This window comes from Barbatula barbatula, assembly GCF_947034865.1.
Source record: "Barbatula barbatula genome assembly, chromosome: 1".
Classification (NCBI taxonomy): domain Eukaryota; kingdom Metazoa; phylum Chordata; class Actinopteri; order Cypriniformes; family Nemacheilidae; genus Barbatula; species Barbatula barbatula.
Window position 1 is genome coordinate 3,175,346 of NC_136766.1, and position 25,854 is coordinate 3,201,199.

At 39.0% G+C, this 25,854-nt stretch overlaps 2 protein-coding genes across 4 annotated transcripts; one reads left to right on the forward strand and one right to left on the reverse strand.

The window, feature by feature from the left end:
- Window positions 1-100: 100 nt before the first annotated feature.
- LOC306912211 (phosphatidate phosphatase LPIN2-like) lies at window positions 101-14,880 on the forward strand. 3 transcript variants are annotated; one of them, XR_013788309.1, is made up of 21 exons: window positions 101-219; window positions 4,293-4,493; window positions 5,335-5,430; window positions 5,503-5,705; window positions 5,849-5,929; window positions 6,494-6,614; window positions 7,513-7,948; window positions 8,375-8,474; window positions 8,645-8,823; window positions 8,919-9,012; window positions 10,305-10,374; window positions 10,454-10,528; window positions 10,631-10,710; window positions 10,810-10,927; window positions 11,019-11,167; window positions 11,241-11,327; window positions 12,267-12,419; window positions 12,619-12,733; window positions 12,953-13,056; window positions 13,139-13,642; window positions 13,711-14,732. XR_013788309.1 is itself a non-coding variant. In XM_079488166.1 (20 exons), the coding sequence occupies exons 2-20, from the start codon at window positions 4,302-4,304 to the stop codon at window positions 14,756-14,758; spliced, it is 2,487 nt and encodes an 828-aa protein (XP_079344292.1). In that variant the 5' UTR covers window positions 101-219; window positions 4,293-4,301; the 3' UTR covers window positions 14,759-14,880. The 3 variants fall into 3 exon arrangements, 2 of the variants coding, with proteins under 2 accessions (XP_079344292.1, XP_079344291.1); XM_079488166.1 differs by lacking the exon at window positions 13,139-13,642 and having other exon boundaries at window positions 14,725-14,880; XM_079488165.1 differs by having other exon boundaries at window positions 13,139-14,732.
- emilin2b (elastin microfibril interfacer 2b) lies at window positions 14,792-24,754 on the reverse strand (the record flags this gene model as incomplete). The annotated part of the gene is made up of 9 exons (XM_079463129.1): window positions 14,792-15,108; window positions 15,201-15,332; window positions 15,407-15,442; window positions 15,889-15,936; window positions 16,023-16,199; window positions 20,684-22,114; window positions 22,194-22,375; window positions 23,949-24,074; window positions 24,609-24,754. 9 exons carry the CDS (start codon window positions 24,752-24,754, stop codon window positions 14,792-14,794), a joined length of 2,595 nt encoding a protein of 864 aa, XP_079319255.1.
- Window positions 24,755-25,854: the final 1,100 nt, after the last annotated feature.

A 25,854-nucleotide genomic window follows, 5' to 3' on the forward strand; every position in this document is an offset into this window, starting at 1 on the left:
TCATGAAATGCAGCTCATGTATAATTGTTGTTCAGTAATAGCTCTAATCATGACTTAGGATCTTAATAATGTTGCTGTAGTCACATGCAGATTTACAGTCACATGCTTTGTGTGTGTGTGTGTGTGCGTGTGTGTTTGGTCGGTCACAGGATGCATTGAGCAGGTGCACTAAAAGTGTCTTTTATCATTCACGCTGGAGCTCAAACATCAACACCTCAGGTGAGCAGCTAATATCATTATTTTGCACGGAAACATCGCTGTTAAAATAAACAACCACGGAATTTTACAGAATTTTTCTGTTGCTGTTTATTTGATTTTTTACAGATTTTCCACGTAAAATGTAAAACAAAAAATACTGAATTTTACTATTTTTTTATGTATTTTTGAAATGCGGTCAAAAAACGTACAATTACAGAAAAAGACAGCAAATTTACAGTAACAAACTAGGGGAAATGTAATTTTACAGGGACATTTTTACGTTTATTTCTAGCGCCCCAGCTGCCAGAAAAGTTCAGTTTTTTAACAAGATTCATTTTTTACAGTTCAGTTGTTTTTTACTTGACTATTAAAGATAATCTGTCATTTCACAGGAGGGAAAAAATATTTTGCGTTATATTTCTGTTTCTCCAGCTTACAGAATTTTTTTAAGTGATTACTACAAACCATTAACAAATATAGCATAATCTGTATTTTGAACAGCGGCTGCTGTGTTGTTGTTGTTTTTGCCAGGGCAGAAGTTATGACTGTGCTATGGTCAAGCCACTAAGTTTAATGTCAATAAATAATGGAGGCAAAAATGTATTTCTGCCTAGAATAAAGAAGGATGCCAGTGTTGTTATAGGATACAGCATACAAACACATAAACACAGCCAAAAGCACAATCTGTTGTACGAAACTAGCTTACCCACGCAAACATCAGCCTATAATAAAGCATGGGCAAACCAGTCACGTCATAAAACACACTTCATGCTGCACAGCACATAGAAATCAACCCTAACGTTTCACATTCTGCCTGTGGATCCCCTTTAGGTCAAATAAAGAAATAACTGCGTGCATGCAAAACTCAGAAAGCATGAGGACGTTAATGCTCTGTAGAAAAAGTCTGAAATCCATTTGGAAAAGACCGCTCGTGACACTTGACCATCACTAACGCCGTGACGTCACCATGCACTTGTTTTGTCATTGTAACAGTAACGTTATTAAAACAAAAACAGTAACGTTATTAATGTTTTCAATGGATGTTATTGAAAAGACATTTCATTTACGGAGTGTCTATTTACACTAAGTACAAATAGCCCGCCCAAGGCAGCAATGCTCTTTACACTAACTGAAAATAGCTGTATTTTCTTTGGATTAAGCGGTAGTTAGATGCTATGGATACTTTTAAATAGTGGCAGATAACTTTATATTTTCACCTCAGTATTGTTGTGAATTAAACATTGTGCAATAATAGCAGAGTGTAAATTACATTTATAAAAATGATTACAATGATGGCAACTTATTGATATATTACATCACCCTAAATCTAAACTTTACAAATACAAATTTATTCTAAGTCTTAAATGAATTTTATTGAAAACAAATGCCTGATATTTAAAGTGATCAAAGAGCGTTTCCATCCACGTCCCGCTGCTATGGATCTGTATGTTTGTTGTTATGTTTCATTTGTTTGTGATGACTGTCAGAGAGCTCATGTCAGTTCATAGTGTTGTGGTGGAAACTATGGTTAGCGTTGTTCATATCTGACTTGTGTTTCAAATTGTGTTTTTGATTGAAGTTTTATTAAATGAACCGAGCTCAGTTTCCGTGTGGAAACAATTGAACAGAGCTGGATCTCAGTGTGTGTTGTGTTTGGTGTTTCATACACGCAGAAATGAGTTTGTGTTTCACTTCAGAGGATTTGCAGATAATCCACTAGAAAGGTATTAACCCTCCTGACCCGCTCCAACAACAACGGGGCAGAAGAAAGTGTGTCCTGACCGCTCACCTGACCGACACAAGCCAATCGAAGCCCTTTAAAAACTACAGACATGACTCACTGTTCTATTCTTGAATTAGTCCTAGAGCATCATGTCTTTAGTTTTAAAGGGTAAAGAATGAGCTTATTATTTCATACAGCACAGACGGGTGCTAGATGGCAGTTATTTCCATTGGCTTCCATTGTTTACTTCATTTGTAAGTCGCTTCGGATCAAAGCGTCTGCTTAATGACTAAATGTAAATGTTATTTCTTACTGTTATGCTATAAGCAATACAGAAGATCTGTCTTTGTCTGGTGTGAGATGGTTTGTCAGAGGATGTGGTTTGGTGTGTGTCTTGTTTCTGGATCGTGTCGTCTGTTGTGTCACGCGTCAACATGATTCATGTTTGGCATCTAGTGTATGTGAATCATATGGGTGTGCTAAAAGTATGCATGTGTTTGAATGAGAAATGTAAAAACAACTTTCTCAATGAATGCATGAGAACACAGTGGATGTCTTACTCTTCTTTTGAATACATTTCATGATTTTTCTCTATTCAGTCTTGTTCCTCAATTCAAGTACATTTTTATTGGTCGCAAAGACAACCACAAATTACATGATTCGACTCTATTCCAACAAGTTGAGATAAATGTTACATACCTTAAAAGACGAAAGGAGAAATAAAAACTGAGAAAAATTCAGAGAAATGATTGAACCGTAACTAATAATCTGTCAAGCATCATAAAACGTACGTTTTTGATATCCTCTTAATTATACTTATTTACGTTATACACACATTTACTGTTTTCTTTGGTACAAAATATAAATAATAATTCAAACTTGTGTTGCCTGTGATATAGGAACTACATGACCACACTACATGCATCAAGCTTTCTCGGTATATTAGATATAAAACAAACTGGGTTGAATAAAAACAAACAAAAATTAAAGCTGCGAGCAGCGATGTGCGGGCCCTCGGGCATGCACCGCAATCATGTTCAACCACAACCGTCGGCATGAGGAACAGTGAAATGTATGCAACTTGCAAACAGGGAGTTCCATTATAGGTTTTTCCGTGCCATATTTACTATTGCCATATGGTGGCGCTATGACTTTTGGTGAACACTGACGTGGATATGTGTTCAGGACAGGAGTCTCGTCGAACACGTGAAGTTTGAGGCCGGTCGGATATCGTGTGCCTGAGTTACTATAGCTTCATGTTTCATGGCGAAACATCAAACTTTGTCAGGCCACCACGGACATTGTTGTTTATTTTTACGTGTCATATTTCCTGTTGCCAGCTGGTGGCGCTATAACTCTATCTGAATATTACCATGTAGATGTACTCAGCCCAGGACTTTGAACAAATGTGTGAAGTCTGTGGCCTGTAGGACACTATTTGCCTGAGTTACATCAACTTCCTGTTCATGACAAAACGGCAAACTTTGGCAGGCCGCCAGGGTCACGATTCCCCATGAAAACTCTAGATCTCCGCAATTTAGCGTCGCAAAGGCCTTAAGATGAGAATGACACCAATATGACGTCGATCGGATACAAACTCTAGGAGGAGTTCGTCAAAGTACGACAGCTTGAAACTGCAAAATATTGCGCAATAACACAGAAATTTTAAGAGGCTTTTCTTCATGATCCGGGGTGTTACACGTGTCTACCAAGTTTGGTGCATGTACCTTTTGCGGATCGGTCTGGGCAGTTCTAGGTGGCGCTAGAGAGCCATTTGCCACGCCTAGTTTTAAAACCCATATCAAACGCCAAGTTCTGCAACGTCTGATGCGCGTGCAACGTATTGTGAGTTTTAGAGCATGTTTAGGCCTTCAAATTATCGATCAAAGCGGATTCGGAAGAAGAAGAATAATAAACAACACAGAAACAATAGGGCTCTGCACTGCAGAGCAAGCCGGTGGCTTGCTCTTTCGTGCTCGGGCCCTAACAAGTGAAAATGTCAAACATAATGTGTTCGTGCGGCTGCATGCTGCTGTGTTGACATTATTAATACATTTCCCGAGCCAACTTTAATATTGCCATCAGTCAGATGAATTTTACTAACAAATACTCTTGAGTAGAAATTTGGTTTCTGAAAATGTTCGCACCAAGTCACACCTATGGAAATATGAGATGAACACATCACCAGAAATAACAGGTATGAATATCAGATCTACCGTATTTATATACTGTACATTTATGCATTTTGTCTGTGGTTTGTCTGCATAAACATCAGTGAAATGGACACAATTGTCACTGGTTGCTTTTGTCCCTTTCAGGGAAATGAGTTTTGTCCGTACATATACTGAATGTGTATGTATGTGTGTCTCAGGTGGGCAGTATGAACTATGTGGGTCAGTTGGCCGGGCAGGTGTTGGTGACGGTGAAGGAACTGTATAAAGGTTTAAATCAGGCCACTCTCTCGGGCTGTATTGATGTGGTGGTGATACGACAGCCGGATGGGACGTACCTGTGCTCACCTTTCCACGTCCGCTTTGGCAAACTGAGGGTCCTGCGCTCTAGAGAGAAAGTGGTGAGTGTGTGTATCTCACAACATGCGGTGTATCTTCAAGCAGACATCAAAGTTTGATGTCTAAAAAGAGTCTGATAGCATTCATCTCAATGAGAGTAAATGAAAGTGGTCGGAGCACAAGTCTCAAACACTTTTCAGCAATATCAATTTTATGTTACAGTTACTGAAATACAGTATCAGACCAAATTTTGTGTTTAGTGTCACTTGCATTATTTATGATTAATACTCCTTAAACATAAATAACAATTACCACGTTCGATTTTTATAATAGATATATTATTACTGTCATTTTCTTCTTCTTCATCTTCTTCATTTTATATTAAAAATTGTATTTATTTAAATGACCTTAAATCTATATTTGACAATATATTAATTTTGTTTTGATTTTATATTTGTATTTCATTTAATTTGTAATGCACCCTTCTGAAACATGTTGCCACATGTTACGGAATGCAAAATAAACAAATTATAATACAAATATTATGGATAACACAAAATAACGATAATATAAAGTTTTTGCGACCTGGTGCGACGATCCCATTATAATAAGCCATTTGTTGCATCGCGCGGCGCCGCGTCTGGTGTAGACACGCTGTTAGGGTTTCTTATCACAACAGTTTTTGTTGTATTTTATGCTTTACATTATTTTGGTTCTTTACCTAAGTCAGGAGGAACATAAATATTTCTACATCATTTATGTATCGTTTGCCTGCACTTATTGAGGTCACCTCTAGTCTATCAAAGCAAATGGAGAAAATAATTCTGCAATGTAAATAAAACCGGCACTAGATTAAAATAAATGAAATTAAAATAATGAAATGAATGATCTCTTTTCATACAGGTCGATATAGAAGTCAATGGCTCACCGGTAGATCTTCATATGAAGCTGGGAGATAATGGAGAAGCATTCTTTGTACAAGAGACCCAGCAGGACAGTGTTAGTATATGATAACCTAATACTCATAATTGTTATCTTATTTCTCATCAATCTTTTTAATTCATTATACAGGAGTCAATTCCTGCCCATTTGGTGACATCACCCATCCCATCAGACTGTGACGCAGTGTTCTGGGGTGAAGAGTCAGCTGCGATTGGGTCACGCGTAGAGGGCGGGGTCGCGGAGGATGACAGCACTGTGATGAAAAAGAAAAAAAGGAAAAGAAGAAAACATAAAACGACAGAACAGAGGAAAAACCCTCCTGCGGCAAACCAGTATTTCTTTTTGACGTTAATTGAACACGAATGCTCACATCCCACCCAGAAAACTTCACATGCTCTCGTGATTTGTTAAGATTCACACAAACACACTAATAAAGTCACTCAAGGGATATCGTTGATGTGTTTTATGGTTTCAGGGTGTCGGGCGGTGAAGTAAGACAATCTCTCAGACGGTTCGACAGCTATCCTCTCTCTAATGGAGACTGGCCAACAGACAGGTGCTCATACTCATTTTCGGTCTATTCGCAAATACACAATGTGTGTCGTTCCAAAGCAGACTTTTCTAAAGAATAGTGCCTTGAAATTATTCCAAGTGAGGTGAAATAGAAACCTACAGACAATTATTTTCATAGTTATTATCACTAATGTGTATCTTATCATTTGTTTCGCAACAATACTATTTGTTTTACACTGAAAAACTTTGCTGTAGTTTTCCAGCAGGTTTGCCGGTAACTTACTGTAGATTTTTCCTCTCTAAGCATTTTTTCTTGTTTTCTTTTCAAATGTGTAAAACCTTTACAATACATTTACATAACAAGAAAAGTGACTGAGATATGAACTCTTGTTATATGAAAGAAAATATAAGAACTAGGTAAGTTTATGTTAAAAACTAAATTGTAAATTAAATCTACAGTAAGTTACTGACAATTGTTTTATAGTATATATTTCACAAATTCACTTTCATGCATTCGTTATTCTGTATGTCTCCGCACTAGTATGTATTATAAGTGCTATACACATATATTTTAATTGAATCATTGGTGACGAGTTATTTTTTTCAGAAGTATTCAGGAGGCCAGTTCTCCTATGAGTGATTCAGAACTAATGAAGAAATCCTCAGACAGATCTGATCAAGACTCACATATGCAGTGGACGTGGGGAGAACTGCCAGAATCTACAAAGGTATATATTAACTCTAATATCTGAATATCTGTGTGCGTTGTGTAGTTGGTCTCTGGGTGTAAACAGAATAGCTTAACACAGGTCAAAAACAAGAGAAAATCCACATATTAATAACTGATCTATATCTGCTCAATATTTGCTTTATTTCTTATGAGCTTTTTGTTTTTCTATGTATTTTTGTCTGAATAAGACCCCAATTCCATTCTGTCAAAAATATTTAAACGGAAATAAACTGTTAAATAATCGTTTTTCCTGTAAAATGACATGGTTTCCTGTTTGTTGTATTTTTCTGTAATTTTACGGTTTTTGGCCGTATTTAAAAAAAATGAACATTTCTAAACAAATATCAATAAAATTCAAGTTTTATGACATTATACGTAGAAAAACCTGTAAACAAAATAACGGGAAAATTCTGTAAAAACTAAAAAAATTCTGTTGACTTTTTGGCGATATATTTTTTCAAATAAATATCTTAACCAAATGTGTTTTTTGTTCATTTTGTACAATATTTCTTATTTTTACTCCATATTTAACATATCTGAATGCATACGCCATAAATATATATTGACTGAATCTATTTAGACTATATTTAAAAGCAAATATTAGTCACCTTTGGCCCCAGCTATATATAAAATATAATTATGGATTTGAAGATAGTGTGTATTGGGATAGATAATATACATCGCGTATTTTCGCATATATACTAAGCAAAAATAATAATTATGAACAGATGCATAAACTGTATTTCTGAGAAATCACAGTTGAATCTTTCAAGCTCTTATGCTTTTGTCAATTTTCAGTAGCTGCAATGTATAAAAGCAGTGTCTTACAGTCATTTTACCATGGTTTAAAATCTTCTTACCATTGCTTTCTCACTTCTTTGGCAAACATCATGCAGGTCATTCAGAGAGATCGAGCAGAATCCCTTCAGACCAGCAGCATTACTCTATCAGAGAACACACACTTCAGAGTCATCACTGATGATGTAATGACACGCGGTCTGCCGTCTACTGAACGTGTCTGTCCGATCCTCAGACCTCAACCCAGAACTCCTCAACCCCACACAAACAAACCACAGACATCTAATTCTGAACACCACACGGGACGTCCTGCATCACAGCATCAGACACATCTGAACACACACCTGAAAACACACCTGCTGGAACATCATCCGAACAAACTGACTCCACATACATCCAAACTGGAGCCTCACATTCCCAAAGCATCATCAGACCCGGTGGGCGGTCCTCAACCTTCAGATCATCCGCTGGGAGGCGTGAAGGAGATCTCACCTCAGTCTCAGAACGTCTCAGAAAAACACTGCAAGAGAAAAGGTAAGGATAAGAATATTGTCACTGCTCTTCTCTTCTGTGATGATATAAACCACGGTTATATATAGTACATATCAATATTTCAGCGCCCATTTCAAGTTTTGACCACACAATGGTCTTGTGTTTTGTATTTTTACTCATTATACCAAAACAATATTGAACAACTTAAAATTAAACAATAAAGATGGAAATTGACTGATACTATGATTGATTGATTTTTATTCAACTTAAAATAATATTGTTACCGTGATTTATTTTGTCCACAGTAATCCAAAACCCCAATTTCTTCATAAACATATTTTGCTGTACACCAGAAAAAAATAGATTTGTGACTGAAGAGCGTGCTAGAATTTCTGATCTCTTGTATTTGTGATCATGAATTGTGGGCTGTATAGCATATGTTCAGAGTAAGATGTGTGTTGTGTCGAGTTGTGAGGAAGAGAAGTCATCATCAAGGACCTGAAGACATTTACCTGGATGACCTCCATGGGCTGGAACCACACGTAGCTGCTCGCTACTTCCCCAAGAGGTACAAACAATGTGTTAATAAGACTGATGGATTCTACAATCTTCATTCGTTTCAAACCTCCATAGTCTTTATACAAAAGTAACTTAACATCCCAGATTTACTGTAAACATGACTCAGACTGTACAAAGCTTTGAAAGAGCAATCATGATGTTTTGGTGTTTTGATGTTAGTGATGTGTTTGGGGGACACTGGGAGGAAGACTGTGAACGCTCTTCATCTCCACAGTCAGTAAGCAGCGGCACAGCCGCAGACAGCGGAACAGAGTGTTCATCTGAACCGGCCGCCGATCTGCTGTCTGTGTCTCTGTCTCTGTGTGGAGGTCTGGGAGATGATGCACACATCAACAAGGGTACGAAAATCTACAACACACATAAAGACTGAAATATGAATCCACTTTAAAAGTCCTTAATGTTTGATTTGTAATGTTTGTATTGCCTTCTGTAGAGACATTTCTGGAGCATATAGTCACATATCAGGAGTTTGCAGACAATCCAAACATCATTGACAATCCAAACCTGGTGGTGAAAATCGGCAACCGGTAAAGTCAATCCTTACCTGGGTTTTACAAAACAAAACAAAACACATACAGTTTCTAACATAAATCCAAGCTGTTATTGTTAGGTCTTCCTTTTAGACTATAGACACTTAAACAAATCAATAGACTTCAGGAACGGCATAAACGTCTTTTAATGTTCACATTGCACTTGCATGTAGTTTTCAGAACACATCGCAGTAACGTCACTTTTTAGACTTTAGCAAGTTAAAGCAACAGTATGTGTGTCATACATAAGAGCTTTAGCATCTTTAAAGGTGGAGTGCCACAGTGTTTCATGCATTCTGGCGGATTCACATGTTAGACTCGTCAAAAAACGAGTTGGAGGTATGACGTAGTATTTGTGTCCACGATACACTTCCCCAGCGTTCGCAAAGTTTTTTCGAACATGAAAATCCGTTTCGTAACTTTTCTCAGTCCCTTATTGGACTATGGGGTGTATGCATATGGGATCACTTCCCTAACATCTCAGCCAGCTAGGTCACTTCCGCTCACATAGCACAAAGTGGATATCTCACCAAGTGATAACGATTAAAAAGCCATATAATTCGTGTGCCTTCATAATATAAAAATAAAATCTGAGAGTGCACTTCCTTCCTGAATGACTTGCCATTTTAAGTGACGTATTTTAGACGGCTTGGGCGGAGCATCTATTAACTCCTCCCCTTCAACTGTTTTGATCCATTTCAAAATGCAACGCCGTTTTATGCATCCAATCAAATCGCAGATACAGACGAGAGCCCCGGCCACTATTTTTCTCTTTATAAATTCCTTTTCAATCGGAAGTAAAAACAAACGCAACTTCACGGGGACTTTAAGTGCCTCTGTGATCTTTAAGTGCTCTGTGAAGTTCACTTTGCTCCTTTCATATTTGTTGATATGAAACGGATCGCCTGAAGTGCTTCTCCTTTATGGTCGATGTATTGCGAAGTGTTTGAATAATAAGACTCACGCTGTTGATCGTAATCCTTGTTCCCTATGGTGCCGGATGTAACAGCCTGGCTGGGATCTTAAAGGAAGTATGTCATCGGCTCATACAGTATGCAAATACCCGTGCATTTCCGCATTTCGGTGAAGAATGTTTTATAAACAGCGGATATAACGCGGGATTGGGAGATCATTTTTTAAAGATCATTAGAAACATTTCAGTCAAGCCTTTCCAAATTTTTGACTGGTACTGTATCAACGGTGTATAATTAAGACATAAACAAAATAAACTTTTTTTCATACATAACATTTTGTGTGTATTAACTGTATCGGATGTGTCCTGTTTACAGATATTACAACTGGATGTTGGCGGCACCGTTGATTCTCAGCATGCAAGCGTTTCAGAAGAATCTTCCCAAGGTTCGACTTTGTGATAATAAGAATGTACAAATAAAAATAATACATGACAAGCGGCTGATCAGATAATGTGTTTGTCTAGGCTACCGTGGAGGCCTGGGTTAAAGAAAAAATGCCCAAAAAGACGAAGGGCTGGTGGTTCTGGAGAAAGAATAAGGTCTGTAAAAGACTCGCAGTATATACCGTATATAAGTGCACAGCACATGCAAGAAGAACGGGTGCTTTTTGTATATTCACATTCAATCTATTCTTCTTTCAGTCACAATCCACAAAACAAGAGACAACGAATCCAGAGAACACAGGAGGATTTTACCACCCAGACGAAAACAGACCTTCACAGTGAGCTTTAGTGTTTTTATCATTCCAGTGTTCATATGGTGTAGTTACAAACACAAATACAAATCCATTGACGTGAGCTCAGATGGTGATGTTTCTCAGACAGGTGACAGCGGACAGCTCGAGTGAAGAGGAATCCAGAGAACTGAACCCAGCCGCGTCAGAAAACAATCACACTCCCTCGTATAAGAAATCCCTGCGACTCTCATCAGAGCAGATTGTGAGATCATTTTCACACACAACATCTCATATTCTCAACTTACACCTCTTACAGGCTCATGTCCGCATTTGTGCGTGTTTGTGTGTTTCAGGCCAGTCTTGGGCTCAAAGACGGACCCAATGATATTGTGTTCAGCATTACGACGCAGTTCCAGGGCACATGTCGATGTGAAGGAACCATCTACTTGTGGGCTTGGAGTGACAAGATCGTCATTTCCGATATTGACGGCACGATCACAAAGTATAAAATGTTTTAAGGAAATGATTGATCTGTGTGTGCTTTATTCAAAACCAGAGTTCTGTTTCCTTCACAGGTCTGATGTACTAGGTCAGTTTCTTCCTCAGCTCGGTAAAGACTGGACCCATCAGGGCATCGCCAAACTTTACCACACCGTACATGAGTAAGATCACACACACGGACAAATCCACAGTGTTAGAGACATAAAAAAATGCATGTGATCTATGTATTATTATGTATAGATTTTGAATGCATCACATAACTTGAATCAATTATACATATTAAGTACAGCCACAGATAAAATGAAGAGATTCAATCTTTCAAATCATCATTTCTAGATGTATTGTGGTCATTCCAGTCCACAGTTTCATTTCAACGTATTCAAACCTGTGACATGAAGTCATCCAAAAGCAATATGAAAGACCGAAAGCACGACAAGACACATGAATTCATGTGATCACATACGTTTTTAAATATTCCTAAATAAACTTATAAACATGACTGTTATATTGCTTAAAAGGGAATATTTGAACTTGTTTTCCTATATATATATGACATTTTTTTCTGTTATTATGACCCGTTTCTCAAGTTTTTATTTTATTTTAAATGTGGGAAAGATGTTGTTAATAGTTCACAGAATGAAATAAAAATGATAATTTTGCCTAAACACATATAAATAGTACATTTGGAAAAACTGAAAATAATTTAAAAGGGTCTCTTCATTTTCCCAATGCTGTATATGTACAGTTAATAACTAATGGAGAATGAAGGGACTGTTTACTAACTACTTTTTATAAGACAAGGTTTATTTTTATGTTTTTATCAAGTATAAATTGTTCTTCATCTTGACTTTGGTTTTGTTACCTGACATGTTGAAAGCAAAGGCCATTGCACATCGAGTCCGAAATTTGCGCATGTTAAAAAATAAATAGGTGTCAATCAGTTACACACGGACACCGTACAATTGAGCATCAAATACTAACAAACGCATACGAAACTGTATGAGCGAAGACATTTACATTGAAATTTTAGAAGAAACATCTAAGACTAAGTTGAAGCGACACACGGCTGTATGTATTTTTAACATGTACTATTTCTTCAGGAATGGCTATAAGTTTCTCTATTGTTCTGCACGGGCGATTGGCATGGCGGGCATGACCAGAGGTTATTTACATTGGGTTAATGAAGAAGGCATCATCTTACCAAGAGGACCCCTGATGCTGTCACCCAGCAGTCTGTTCTCTGCTTTCCACAGGTACACCGACAAGCTGGAGAATCTTATCAAAGGTTTTTACATTTCGCATCATGAATGAGGGCATGCAGAACATGTCAGCCGGTTATCATCGGAGATATATAAACACAGATGCTTTATTTGACACTTTATTTATACATTGAAATGACTGACGTGAGATAAAGTGCATTCCTCTCTCTCTCTCTCCCTCTTTCTCTATCAGGGAGGTGATTGAGAAGAAGCCGGAGATATTTAAGATTGAGTGTCTGACAGACATTAAGAATCTTTTCCCTCCGAATTCACAGCCAATCTATGCGGCCTTCGGCAATCGCCGCAATGTAAGCAGTTATTATGTACTCAATGAGAATGGCCTGAACCTTAGACAATTACAAAATTAGCAGCGTAAGATTATTAATAATGACCCTCAGATATCTCAGTATCAGTGACCCATATCGGGACACTACGCATGTACAAATTCATCTGCATCTGAGATTCACATTGTTTATCATGTTGTTGTAAAGTGGTTCAGATGTGGAATCTGTTTTTGTGTATTTCAGGATGTGTTTGCCTATAAACACACTGGTGTTCCTACATGTCGCATCTTCACAGTGAACACGAGGGGAGAAGTAAATCAGGAACAGTCCGTAACGCTCAAGACATCGTAAGATCACACCGCAACTTTCACTTTACTTTACACGTTTATTAAACATTTGTTGGACTGAATATTAATGTTTGTGTGTCAGATACAAGCGTTTGAGTGAACTGGTAGATCATGTTTTCCCCCTGCTGGACAGAGAGCAAACCTCAGCCTTCATCCACCCAGAATTCAGTTCGTTCTGCTTCTGGAGGGAACCAGTTTCTGAAGTTTGTCTGGACGATTTGCTTTGACAACAAAGAGGCACTTTTTTTCTATTTTAGATGTTGTATCCCTGATAGCACACAGCATACATCCGGCTTACGTCATGTCTGCATTTACATCTGAAAGACATCTGCAATACATAGTCTGCTCATCTGCAATACGTCTCGGAAACGTCTGCTGTCAGACGTCATGTAGACATCTAGAAGACGTTTAGGATTTAGAATGGATGTAAAGCAGCTCTTTCTAAGATGTTTGGCAGATGTTTTTACGCAGCAGATTTTTCCAGATCTTTAGCAGACGTATTACAGATGTCTCCGAGACGTATTGCAGATGAGCAAACTATGTATTCCAGATGTCTTGCAGATGTAAATGCAGACGTCAAATAGACGTAAGCCAGATGGATTGTGCTATCTGGGATGTAAATACAGAGCTGCTGGCGAAACACACTTATTGAAGCTCGTGGCAAATCTTTCCTATCACAACAACAGTAAAAAGACTGCTAGTATTGTAAACTAATACGAGCTGTATTATACAGATTATTCGAAGAATCACAAAACAAATACGCTGTTGTTAAAAGTGCTTTAATTTATAACAGGAAGCTTATTTGCAGCACTTATCATATCAATTAAAATGCCTTCGCTGGTGTACAAAGCCTAGCTGTACGTTTCTTTTCTGCACAAAATATATGAAGCTGTAAAGACACTATAAGAAGATATAAACGAGCATGACATTTAAACCAGAAAAACACATTTTGTCTGACTGGAACGATTGCAAATTCATGTTGTTTACAAAATGTCGATGAAAATAAAAATATGGAGAATCAGCAATACATTCTGCATACAGTAGTCTTGTTTGTGTACAAGTGACAGCACCAGTGATTAAATATTCAACATGACCTTATATATAAACACATAAAACATCTTTCATGAATTACTCAAATCCAGTATGTCATTCGTAAACAAAGAACTGGATGGATGGATGGATGGGTTTAAGTTATGAGTAACACTAGTAGTTTTTCTTTTCAATGGATACTCATTCTGTTAAGCTTCTGTTCCGAAAGGAAAATATAGACCACTTCGCAAGATGTAAACACTGATCAAGAAGCACTTCAGTGTCCAGATTTTTTAAATCTTACAGTATACATAAAACAAAATCAGTTTAAAACTGTTACGTGGTTATAAATCTTCTCATTGTTTGTGTAGTGTTAAAAAACAAAAACACTTCTTCTGGACCAGCGTTTCCTACGTCTCCCGAAGTGGTCTATACAAGGTCCATAAGACCAGGAGGCAGTTGGTGAAAAGGTTTCTCTTTCGCATTTTTTCAACAATGATGAAAAGTTTAAATTGAAAAACAAACTAAACAAAAAATTATTAGTTTTAAAACGATACGCGTTATTAATATTTGTTGGTTCATTCTTCTTTTACACTGACATAAACTTCACGACTCATGCCATTCAAATCTTTCTATTAGATTTTCAATCCCAGAATATCCGAAGTGGTTTTAGACGTCTGTCTGTTAAAGGAAGTGTTGCCGTTGGCTATCGTTTGGCCACTGTTGGGTAAAGCAACACGCCACTGAATGAAGACAGAATCTCACTAGACGCCGATATCGCCAGCTTCCCCGAGGTCAGCACAAGCCCCGCCCTCTGACCTCGCTTCAGATTAAGAGCAAGATTTACAGAGGCGGACCCTCCACAGATACATCCCTCACCGGCTCCGCCCCCCACTCCAGCGGTGTAGAGCTTCTGGATGCTGCGATTGGCTACTGAGAGATAGGCTTCCACTGGCTCTCCGGTCTGTGCTGTTAGAACGGCGCTGAGCAGGTACCGTCCATCCACTGGTGCTGTGAAAACACCTAGAAATGTGAAGATTCAGATTAAAATAATGATGTCGAAGATTTCACAGTAACGATTCCTTTAATGAAAACCAAGAGGAGTGTAAGTGCACCTGTTTTTGGGTCGTAATGACCTCCGTCATTTAAGAGAACGTTGTTAAATCGGATGATGGCCATTTCACCAGGAAACAGCAGAAGTGTCAGACCGGCCGAAAACGACACGCGTGTCATCGCTCGCACTTCACCTGCACAAACGCACACATTGACCGTCACCCAACGACAGATTTATTAATGTATTCTAGATAAACCTTAGTTGTACCTGAGGCTTTATGAACCGTCTTCAATGGAATCTGTGCTGTATGACAAAAAGGGAAATGAGATATTTTTGTTTCTATTGGATAAATAGAAATGTGATTTTTGTTTAGACAGTGTTGGATAGAGTACTGACCAAAGTCAGATGCAATGTAATTCAAGCGTCTGAATACAGAAAACTATATTCAAATACAAAAAGTAAATAACACTGCTAACTAGATAAACAACTCAAAGGGAATGTTTAGTAAACTGTGAAAACTCTCTATCCCTCATGGATTTGTTTACTGCCATAGTAGGGCATTTCAATATTACGGGAGTCAATGGGGGATGAGATCCGTTTGGTTACAGACGTTCTTCCAAATATCTTGGTACTACTGTAAAACAGAATCTATCTGTAAGGACTGACTAGCTTTCGACGAAATAAACGACGCTTTTAAAGGTTAACTTGGTTAGTTCCTCCCCAACACAGTCTTCGGTTGTGTTAAATACCGGACACAGAATCTGGACTGAGCCCACCCGAAGGAGACTGTGGGTAACCTGTTAACAACAACATGAAATGTTGTGAGATGACCAAATTCATTTTAAGTTTAATCGGTGGAATGAGTGCATCTGAACGCATGTACCAGGTGCTCCGGCGTAGCCCGTAACGTGCGTCATGCTCCCATTGGTGCCCTGAGGGGCGTGCAATGAGGGTTTGGTTCCAGGAGGCCCCGCCTCCCCTGACATAATCACGGGCCGCTGTGAGAGCGACAGGTCTCCTTCCATGGAAACATTTACAGCTGGTGTACCTTCATGAACACCTGGAAAAGAGCGATGACGGACAGAAAGGGTAGCAAGAAATGAATGCCTGACACTCTACAGGAGTGGCATACAACTTCAATTGCTTCAAAAAACTCCCAGCATTCAGCTGATCTGTTATTATCTAGAGACGGTCTTGGGGAAAGTTACAACAATACGTTTTTACAAGGCAATTAACATTTTTGGCCCGGTCGTCTTTTGTCCAATGGATCTAAATCTAACCTTAACAAAACTTGACAGACGAACATTTTAAGTGGATGATAACTTAAAGATGTCATCATTTGCTCTACTTACGATACTTTTTTGCTCATATTGGAATGGATCCACGTTACATCATACATTATAAAAAGAGTCAGGATATTCTTCCAACATTCATCTGTTATGAGGTTTCGAAATTTAAACAGGTTAAACATGTCACAAGGATGAGTAAACGATTACAGAGCCTTTATACTAAACTTCTTTACATTTATAGCATCACTACTTTTGGTGAGAGATTCAAATGTCACACCCTACTTGAGCTCGCTCACATGATGTCATACACGCGTGACAGACGTCTGGCACACAGCGGCATTGACTCATACACTGACATGCATATGTATGCAATTGATTCACTGAATCCTCTTCAAACGTTTGGATTTTATTTCAATGAAAAAGACAAAACAGTAGTGAAGACGGAACCGATTTTTTTTTTTATAAAGGATCTTGATCAGGTATGAGATGATTTCAGCTCATTGAACATCCACAACATTCTGCTGTGTGCATGTAAGGAATGCTGCACATACAACCCCCGTATAGCGTACACGATCAACTTGTAGCTAGCAGATCTATGCAGGTGGAGCTGGGGAAGGAGGAGGGTTTCTGAAGCGCGCTGCACTGCTACGACAATCACTTAACGCCAAGATTTAAACGTTGAGCAGCAAGCTCATTGGCTGGAACCAATCAGCTGGGCCGTGTGGTAAAGTTATATGTCCGATTGAGTTAGACTTACAGGACTGCGTCATCTAGGGTTTCGTGCCAGAACATATTGTGGAGGTAAAACAACCTGGATTTAATGAGAAATGTTCCTATTGTTCATATTGAGATCTTGAATAATATTGACTTTTGATTGCATACGTGACAAATCTGAGCCCCAGTTTGCGACATTGTTGAGATTGTATCTGAAAAAAGAATCATAGACCACACACACACACACACACACATTGTAAAGGTGTTTATCTTTAGAAAGGAATGCAATAAAGATGCCATCTGTCAATTGCAGAGAGAGAGAATGAGAGAGAGGCATTATGGGATGTCAAACAATATTGCAATAGTTCGTATCAGCATTCTGACGATAAACTAATGCACACTCTCCTAGAATAGAGCCTTCAGATAAAACGTATATAAATACGTGTATGTGTGAGCGATGAGACGGGATGTGCGGGAGGAAGTTCATCTCACAGGTCAAATGTCAGAGGTCAAGAAGAACAAGTGAGTGAAAACAAGAAGAGTGCTGTATATCTCACAGCTGCTCTCCCTCAAGCAGACACAGAACATTCATACACACACTCAGACTCATCCAAACCCAGAGATCTCAACATTTAGGCAACTTTTAAAGAAACAGTTCACCTAAAAATAGACGTTTTGTCATTTAGTCAGCATCCTCTATAACAGTAATACGGGATTGGAACGACGTGAGATTTAAGCGCCTTCAAAGTGATAGTTCACCTTCGAAACGAAAATTCTGTCATCATTTACTCACCCACTTGTCATTTTCAAACTGCGTGGTGTTCTGTCTTCTGCAGAACACAAAAGAAGATATTTTGAAGAATGTTGGTGACATAAAACCGTTGGTCCACATTGACTTGCATTGGTTTTTTGTGTTCGTACAATAGAAGTCAATGGAGACCCACAGTTTTTGGTTAATAACATGCTTCAAAATACATTTTATGATTTGGGGTGTTTGTTTGCGCACGAAACGTATCCTCGTCGCTTTATACAATTATAGCTGAACCACTGGAGGGACACGGACTATTTCAACATGTCTTTTCTCACTTTCAGCGCTTTGACGTTTGGTTACATTGCAGTCTATGGAGGAGACAGAAAGCTCCCGGACCTCTTCAAAACTATCTTTATATGCGTTCTGAAGATAAACTGAGGTCCTAGGGTTGATGAACGACTTGAGTGTGAGTAATTCATGACATATTCTCATTTTTCGGCGGAGTTCCCTTTTAAGGTTGTTAGGAGATGTTCTGGTCGTTGGAGTAACATATATTAAAGTTAAAGTTGCTGGATATTGTAAAGGGATAATTCACCCCAAAATGAAAATACTGTCATGAACTACACACTCTCTAGATGTTCCGAATCTATATTAATTAATTTGTTTGGTTGAACACGGAAAAGATATTTGGAAGAATGCTTTTAACCAAACAGTTCTTGGACCCCATCGACAACCACAGTAGGAGTGTCCCAGAAATGTCTGCTGTCCTATATTCTTCAAAATATATTTAATAAGTATTTTTTCTTACTATGGAAGTCAATGGGGTTAAAGGACTGTTTGGCTCAAATACCTTTCTTTGTGTACATCAGAAAAAATACATTTATAAAGATTTGGGACGGCTCAACGGTGAGAAAATGAAGACAGAATTTTTATTTTTAAGTGAACTATCCCTTTAATGTCTGACCCTGAATCAGTTTATGCCACCTAAAATGTTTTATATAAAGTACAGTAATGCAAAATGAGTTCAAATATAACTTTATCAGCGAATGCTCTTAACAGATATATATTGTAAACGTTTGCCTACTGTATTTGGATATCATTTTCAGCATAATTTTTAAAACCATCCTTGTTTAGGAGCAGTAACATATCATAAAAAAATCTGGAAATTACTCACGTAAAATAAGAAACTTGATCATCTGACAACCCCAGCCGAACAGAGATGAATGACTTCACTCCCATTGGGAGTCGCTCCCAACAATTACTCATTCACAGAAAAAACATATCTTTTAGCCAAATTCTACTGCAGAATTATATTTATCCTTCACGGCAAAGCCACAATACACCCGGAAAAGTTCACTACAGGAATTTAAGATGGCTGACAAATATATAGAAAAACAAATAAACTCGCACAATATTTTAAATTGAAATGGTACAATTGTGAGGGCTTTACAAATAGTAAATGATGCTTTCAAATGCAGCTGCCTAAGTACCTGTAGACAGCAGACAGCAAGGTCGTTCACTAGGTTTCAGAACAAAGCCGTAGTATGATAGCATTAACCTAAAACAGACTGGATTGAGTGTAAATAAAGGTTATATGCCCGGTTTCACAGACACGGCTTAGCTTAAGGCAGGACTATGCCTTAGTTAAATAAAGATATTTATGAAAATACCTCAGAAGAATACAATACTGGTGTGCATCTCGAGGTAAAACAATGGCAGAGATATATTTTAAGATATTTCAAGTTATATTCAGTTAAGACAGGTCACACATTCATTTTAGTCTGGGACCAGCCTTAAGCTTTGTCTGTAAAACTGTGCCTAAATCTGTTTGCCCCGGATGCTTGTAAACACTAAAGTCAAATGTCTTAAATGAACACGCGTGAATCATTGGATTTCTGTACTGAACACAAGCAAACACGAGACATATCCTCCAAGAGCCATTGTGTCTGTACTCTGGATTTACAGCACACCAAACTATTCTGAAAATCACTAGCGGTGCCATAAAAGTCTTTATTTAAACCCTGTCACCGTGTGTGTTGAAACCGTATGCATTATTCTCCACCATGGGTGGAACTCTGACTAATGTATCCAGAACATCTTAAAAATTGCCAACACAAAATCGGCAAATGAGAAGCAGATGCCCACATGCGCACACACACACAATGTTGTCGGGACAGGGGCCAGACGTTGCTCAATTCTGGAGCCCGTTCAGTTGTGACATGTGTGCATCATTACTAGACGAAGGGGAAACTCGACATCCCCCAGGAGTTACCTGCTCAAATACACACACATTCTTGTGTACGTAAAGCAAATCCCTTTGTAAACAGCAACATTAAGTACGATCGTGTAAAACACAACCTCATGTGTGGTGTTTCAGCCACCAAAACCCAGAGGAAGACAAAAACATGTGTTTTACTAGTAGCGCTAATACAAACAGACCGCGAAGCGTTCGACATCGGCGAAGACCAAGGACATCAGGATACTAAATAGTTTTTGGAAAGTTCAGTGAAGCGGTTTATCGCTGGAGAGACTTCTGCAGTTAGGAGCAGATGTGCTACTGCTGAAAAGCCACATTAAACTTCACACAAATCTATATAAACTCTCACATCGTGATGAACATCAAGGTTCTTGCACCTTATTAATCTTATCTGCGAAAGTTGCAAATTGACAATAAAAACTCGCTATTTTGGTCCTCAGCAAGACTCACAAACCTCAGGCTTCTCCAGCAGGACTGCCCTGCGTCTCCAGATGAAAGCATCACGGTTATTTCATCATCACCAGAAAACGTACCTGTATATTGTATCATGCTGATCCCGTCCTGCCTGAATCGTGATGAGTTGGCTTTAAACGTGTTAATGTCTCTCGTATGTGTGAGCACTGTGCTGTTAAGTTGGCGGACGCAGGTCCACAGGCCGTTCACGTGTTTGTTGAGTCCATCTTTAATCCGTTTCAGACTGTCTGACATTGGCTCGAAGCGGCCACAAACACCCTCGATGCTCGCCACACGTCTATCAAGGGCGTTGAGCAAGTCTTTCATTGTTGTCTCTTGTCTTTCCCTGCACTCCACCTCCAGTGTTTCAGCCTTTTGCTGCACACGTTCATTGTGACCCTCAAGAGTTCCGGACTGGTTGAGAACTGGGACGGCGTTCATCTTATGAGCAAGAGTGCCCAACTCATCCTGCAGGATTTGTGAGCGTCTCTCCAGGACTTCCAGCCGCTGGTCATGATCTGCTCCGTTCCGTTGTACATTATTGATCTTTTCTTCAAATGCTTGGTTTTGTTCTTTCTCTTCTTTAAGTCGTTCACCTCTCAACTTTTCCTCAAGGTTAAGGCAAAGTTTCTCCGCACCTCGTACATTCATCTCCAGAACACGGCCCTGTGCGTCGATCTGCTCAAGGGTGGCGTTTTGTTGCTTGATGGCATCAGTCAGGATCTGCTGGTTGTCCTTTAGCTGCTTGGTCTCAGCATTGTTCAGTCCTGGGGAGGAGGTTGTGTTAGGAAGAAGAAGACGCAAGTCTTGAATCTCTTTGCGGAGTTCGGTCTCTTTGGAGTCGAGAAGCTCAGCCAAGCTCATGTATGAAGTCTCTTGTTCCTCGCACTGCTCCTGAACCGACATCACCTTGTAGTCACATGCATTCTTCAGGTCTGATAGTTTGATGTCCATGCCTTCGAGAAGCTCTGTACGGAGGGCGGAAATCTTCTCGTCTATGTGCGACTGGCATGGACACTCATTGGGTGAAGCTGTGGAGGAAGGTTGATGTGAGGCAGTTGTCTCTGTTAGTTGATGAAGCTGTCCGTCAATTTTCTGGATCCAAACTCGCAGATCTTGGATGCTGTTTGCATTGGTATTGATCGTGTTGGAGAGGTGAGTGACTTGATTCTGGAGCTCATCTGCCACCGGTGACCCACGAAGGTCGTACGGGAGCAGGATGCTCTCAGTTCCACCCGTCTTGACATCCTGCGGTTGTCGCAAGTTCCCGAACATGCTTTCGAAGATCTTACTGGCATCTTCCTGTAATTCCATCCGCAGGTTTGCATTAGCCGATGGCATGGCAGCTTGGAGGTCAAGGACTGTCTGAGTAAGACGTTCTACTTCTTCCTCTAACACCTGAACTCGGCGACTCTCGTGTGGGTGCTGTCCTGTCTGCGTCAAGGGATCAACAGCCAGTCCGCGATGCCCATGAAGTGCCCATGGGTGTGTCCCAGAGATAACTTCTGGTCCTGAAACAACCAAGCCAAAAAAATAATAAATGATACAGTCGTACTTTTTTAGAAACCCAAAACAATTAAACATCTTTACCGAGCACGCTCTGTTGTTGTCCGTTGTTGGACTGACGTGGTTCCTCAAGGACGTGAGTTCTTGGTGGGACATCTTTCAGTTCGATACAGTCATCACCCTGAAACCCCGGGCAACACCTCCACTCCAGCTCTGTCACCTGTTTGTATCCTACTTTGTATATCGTCCTCAAACGAGTATGATACCTAAAAAAGCAATATGTTGTGATGTTAAAAGCTGGTTTGTTTCAAACCGTGGTCGGATCAAATGTAGAAAAATTTAAACGTTGGTTTAAATGAAGCTAGAAATGTTTCATATTTTACTCAACCATGGGTTGAAACAAGCCAGCATTTTGTAGAGTACAATTGTATATACTGTATATAAAAATATAATATGAACCATCTTTACAGATAAGGTTCATATTTCTGTGCATCAAATAGAAAGAAACAAACTGCTAAACTATATTTCAGCTTACCTACACTACATGCTAAATGATGTTTTGTGTACTATGCAAGACACCTTTGATGTACTAATTTCAGTGTACTATGATTTGTGACACGCGTGTTGACCTGCTTCAAACCTACACCCCATCTCAGGAAATCAACAAAGGCAGTTTACATACTTTTATCTACACGCTAATGATTTGCTATATGACGCATTCCTTTCTAGCGCCTTGTAAACAAACATTTCAGTGAAATAACAGTGAAGAATTATGTGCATCATTTATTGTGATTTACTCTTGACAGCTACACACATCTGGAGTGCAGCATTGGATTAGCTTAAGCATGTGTGCAATGTACAGCTAGAATCGCAAAACAGTTCGGAAGGGTTTCATTCAAATAAGCAATAAAAGAAATGTGCATGCAGTTTTGGGTAAGTTACTCTGAAAAGTAATTACTGGTTACTAATAACATTAGTGTAATTAGATTACTGCACAAATTACTCGCTCCAAAAAGTATTTATTACTTATTACTTTGAAATATCCAATATCAACCGTTGTTAAGTGAGTGACAAGGCTCTTAATTCATTCAAATATTATATAATATAAATAATATATAAACCACAAAGTACTGTTATTAACTGACTTAAGGTTTGGCAAATTTGAGAAAGATACATTAATGCATGCATTTTAAAGTTAGACTTTGAATTTTAATGTAAATTCCAGCAATGTATACATTGCACAGTATTTAGTTCAATTACATCCAAAGTGACTGTACTTTACATTTTTAAAGGAATAGTCATTCAATTACAGTTACTAATTACTTAGTAACCAGTCACACCCAATACCAGTATATGTACAGAAACAGAATTCCCATGGTTGACATTATTGATTTTTGAGAAGTGCTGACACATTCATACAAAGACTGTTGTCTCAGCAGCCTCTGGCAGATCAACAGTCATAAATAATTTGGATACTGATAAGATGCCCTGAAAGTCACTGGGTAGGCCTACAATTGAACTGCATTGCTTTTCCAAGCTAGAGCAATGTCATCTAATCTGATCTCTGGTCACTTCCTCTAATAAAAATACTGAAGTCTGGATGTGTGTGCCAGACACAGATCAGCGAAGATAAATGGGTGTGTGCGCGCACGATCATGAACCAACGATAGTTGGCTTCCATAACTACATATTATTTAACTGATTCACCAAACTGTCGCACCACATTTTCCAGCATTTAAATCATTTGATCAAAGGCTTCAAGCATCACACAGCCGGACGGGTTCCTTGCTGACCAGTAAAAGCCCCTCCGCCCACCGCGCGCTCCCTGGAGACACTTACATCACCCGCTGCGCGCAGTCCGGCTGATGCGGCGCGCAGGGCGCGTAATGCGGCTCCATGATGTTTTCAGTAGCCGCCAACACCGCGCACGACACGTTTCTGTGCACCACGAACGCGCACCAGTTTCTGTGGGAATCAAACATAGCAAAAAAATATAACAATCCAAATACTTCGTGTTTAGAAACTACAAATAATACACAAAAAATACATAATTTCCAACTAACCAAATAAGTATAGTATTTTAGTAATTATTATAAATATTATTCTTATATTTATTTAATTAATTCAAATCCTCTCGGATCCGAACAACCCTGAAATATACAGATGACTTTAACTCGTTTTCTTCAGTAATTGTTGGCCCAATTCATGTGCGCGTCTTTAAATAACTACGAGACCAAAGGATGCCAATAAGACGAGTTTGAGCACGTTATTATAGAGATGCTGAGTGTTCATAATAACGCAAATGGGAAGAAAAGAAGTGAGAGGGGACTGGGACCAAGTTTATTCAAATCCAAGGGCCAATTTAAGGGCCAGTATGAGGCAATCTCACGTTACGGTGCCAGCTTCTGCAGTAATATTTCAGATCCAATCGCACATACACAAAATAGCTACATCTTAATACAACCGAAGCAAAAGCTCCACTTTAAGAGGTGCACTTACTTGTTTCTTTGTCGTGAGACCGAGCCTGAATAGGGATTGCCCTGAAACAGACTGAACCTCGACGGGCTTCCATAAACCAATGGAAAGGTAAGAAAATGAATAATCCACGCACAGATGTGCACGTAGCCTCCAAGAGCGCACTTCATTTTAAATGATCTTACAGGAGTGAGCACGCATGCATTTGTGATAAACTGAAATGTTTAAACAAAGTTTCTTGAACACTTTATGAGAGTTTCAGTGATGGTAGTGAATAGAGAGACTGGCACCCCGCCCCTCAGAGCGCGCAGCTCTCCAGGGGACGCGCGTCTCGGGTTTGCTGGTTACTTTATGGTCTCCCAATAAACTTTACATGACAAACTGATTAGATTCAAGCCTCTTTCTGTTCTATTGAGATTATGTCCCACTTCCGTTGAAACCATTACTATTAAGGTTAAAACGCAGTATGTGGGATCAAGTAACAACATTTTACAACAACAAAAAACCATTCATAACAAATAGTTCAAAATGGGATTATTTGATTTGATGAATGGTGTTGAAAAAATACAATAAACCCATCACAGAAATCCAGAAAACAGATTTACTGGTTACAGTGGGTATTGTATTAGTTTGAATGGAAACAATAATGGTCTCTACTGGTAATCTTTTGGGTTATATTGGTGGGATGGGGTTCAATAGAACACCATTAAATCCTATTGGAATAAGGCATTTTTGACATGGATCCATTACTGTGCGTCTAGATGTCGTGCCGCGCGCAGCTCTCCATTACGGCGAGGTTCTGGCCTTCATTAAAATCTTCGTTTTTCGGATGTCCAGGAGAGTTATAGCGCTACTAAAGTAAAGCTGCAGTTTTTCTTCCGTTTGATGTGGGAAATTCTCATCCCATTGCGCTCCGGGCACGACAGGAATGCGCGCAACCGCTGTGCCTCGGGCAGGTACCCGCGCAACAGCTGATATTTAACTCAATTTAAAATGCTGTTTCTTTTTCATTACCTTGATCTAAATAATAAGTTAATGTCATTGTTATTTTTAGGCTACCTAATTGTACTTCATAAATCCCATCAATATATACGTTAACATGTATAGTTTGTTTAGGCGCTCAAGAGAGTTTTGCCCTAAAATTCTATCAAAGTAATTTATCTAACAAATGTATTATTTATTGATGTTTGCTCTCTAAACCCAGAGAATTTAACTACGGAGTTGATTTATTATGAGCTACAGCTGCAGAAAATGAAGAACAAAGTAAAAC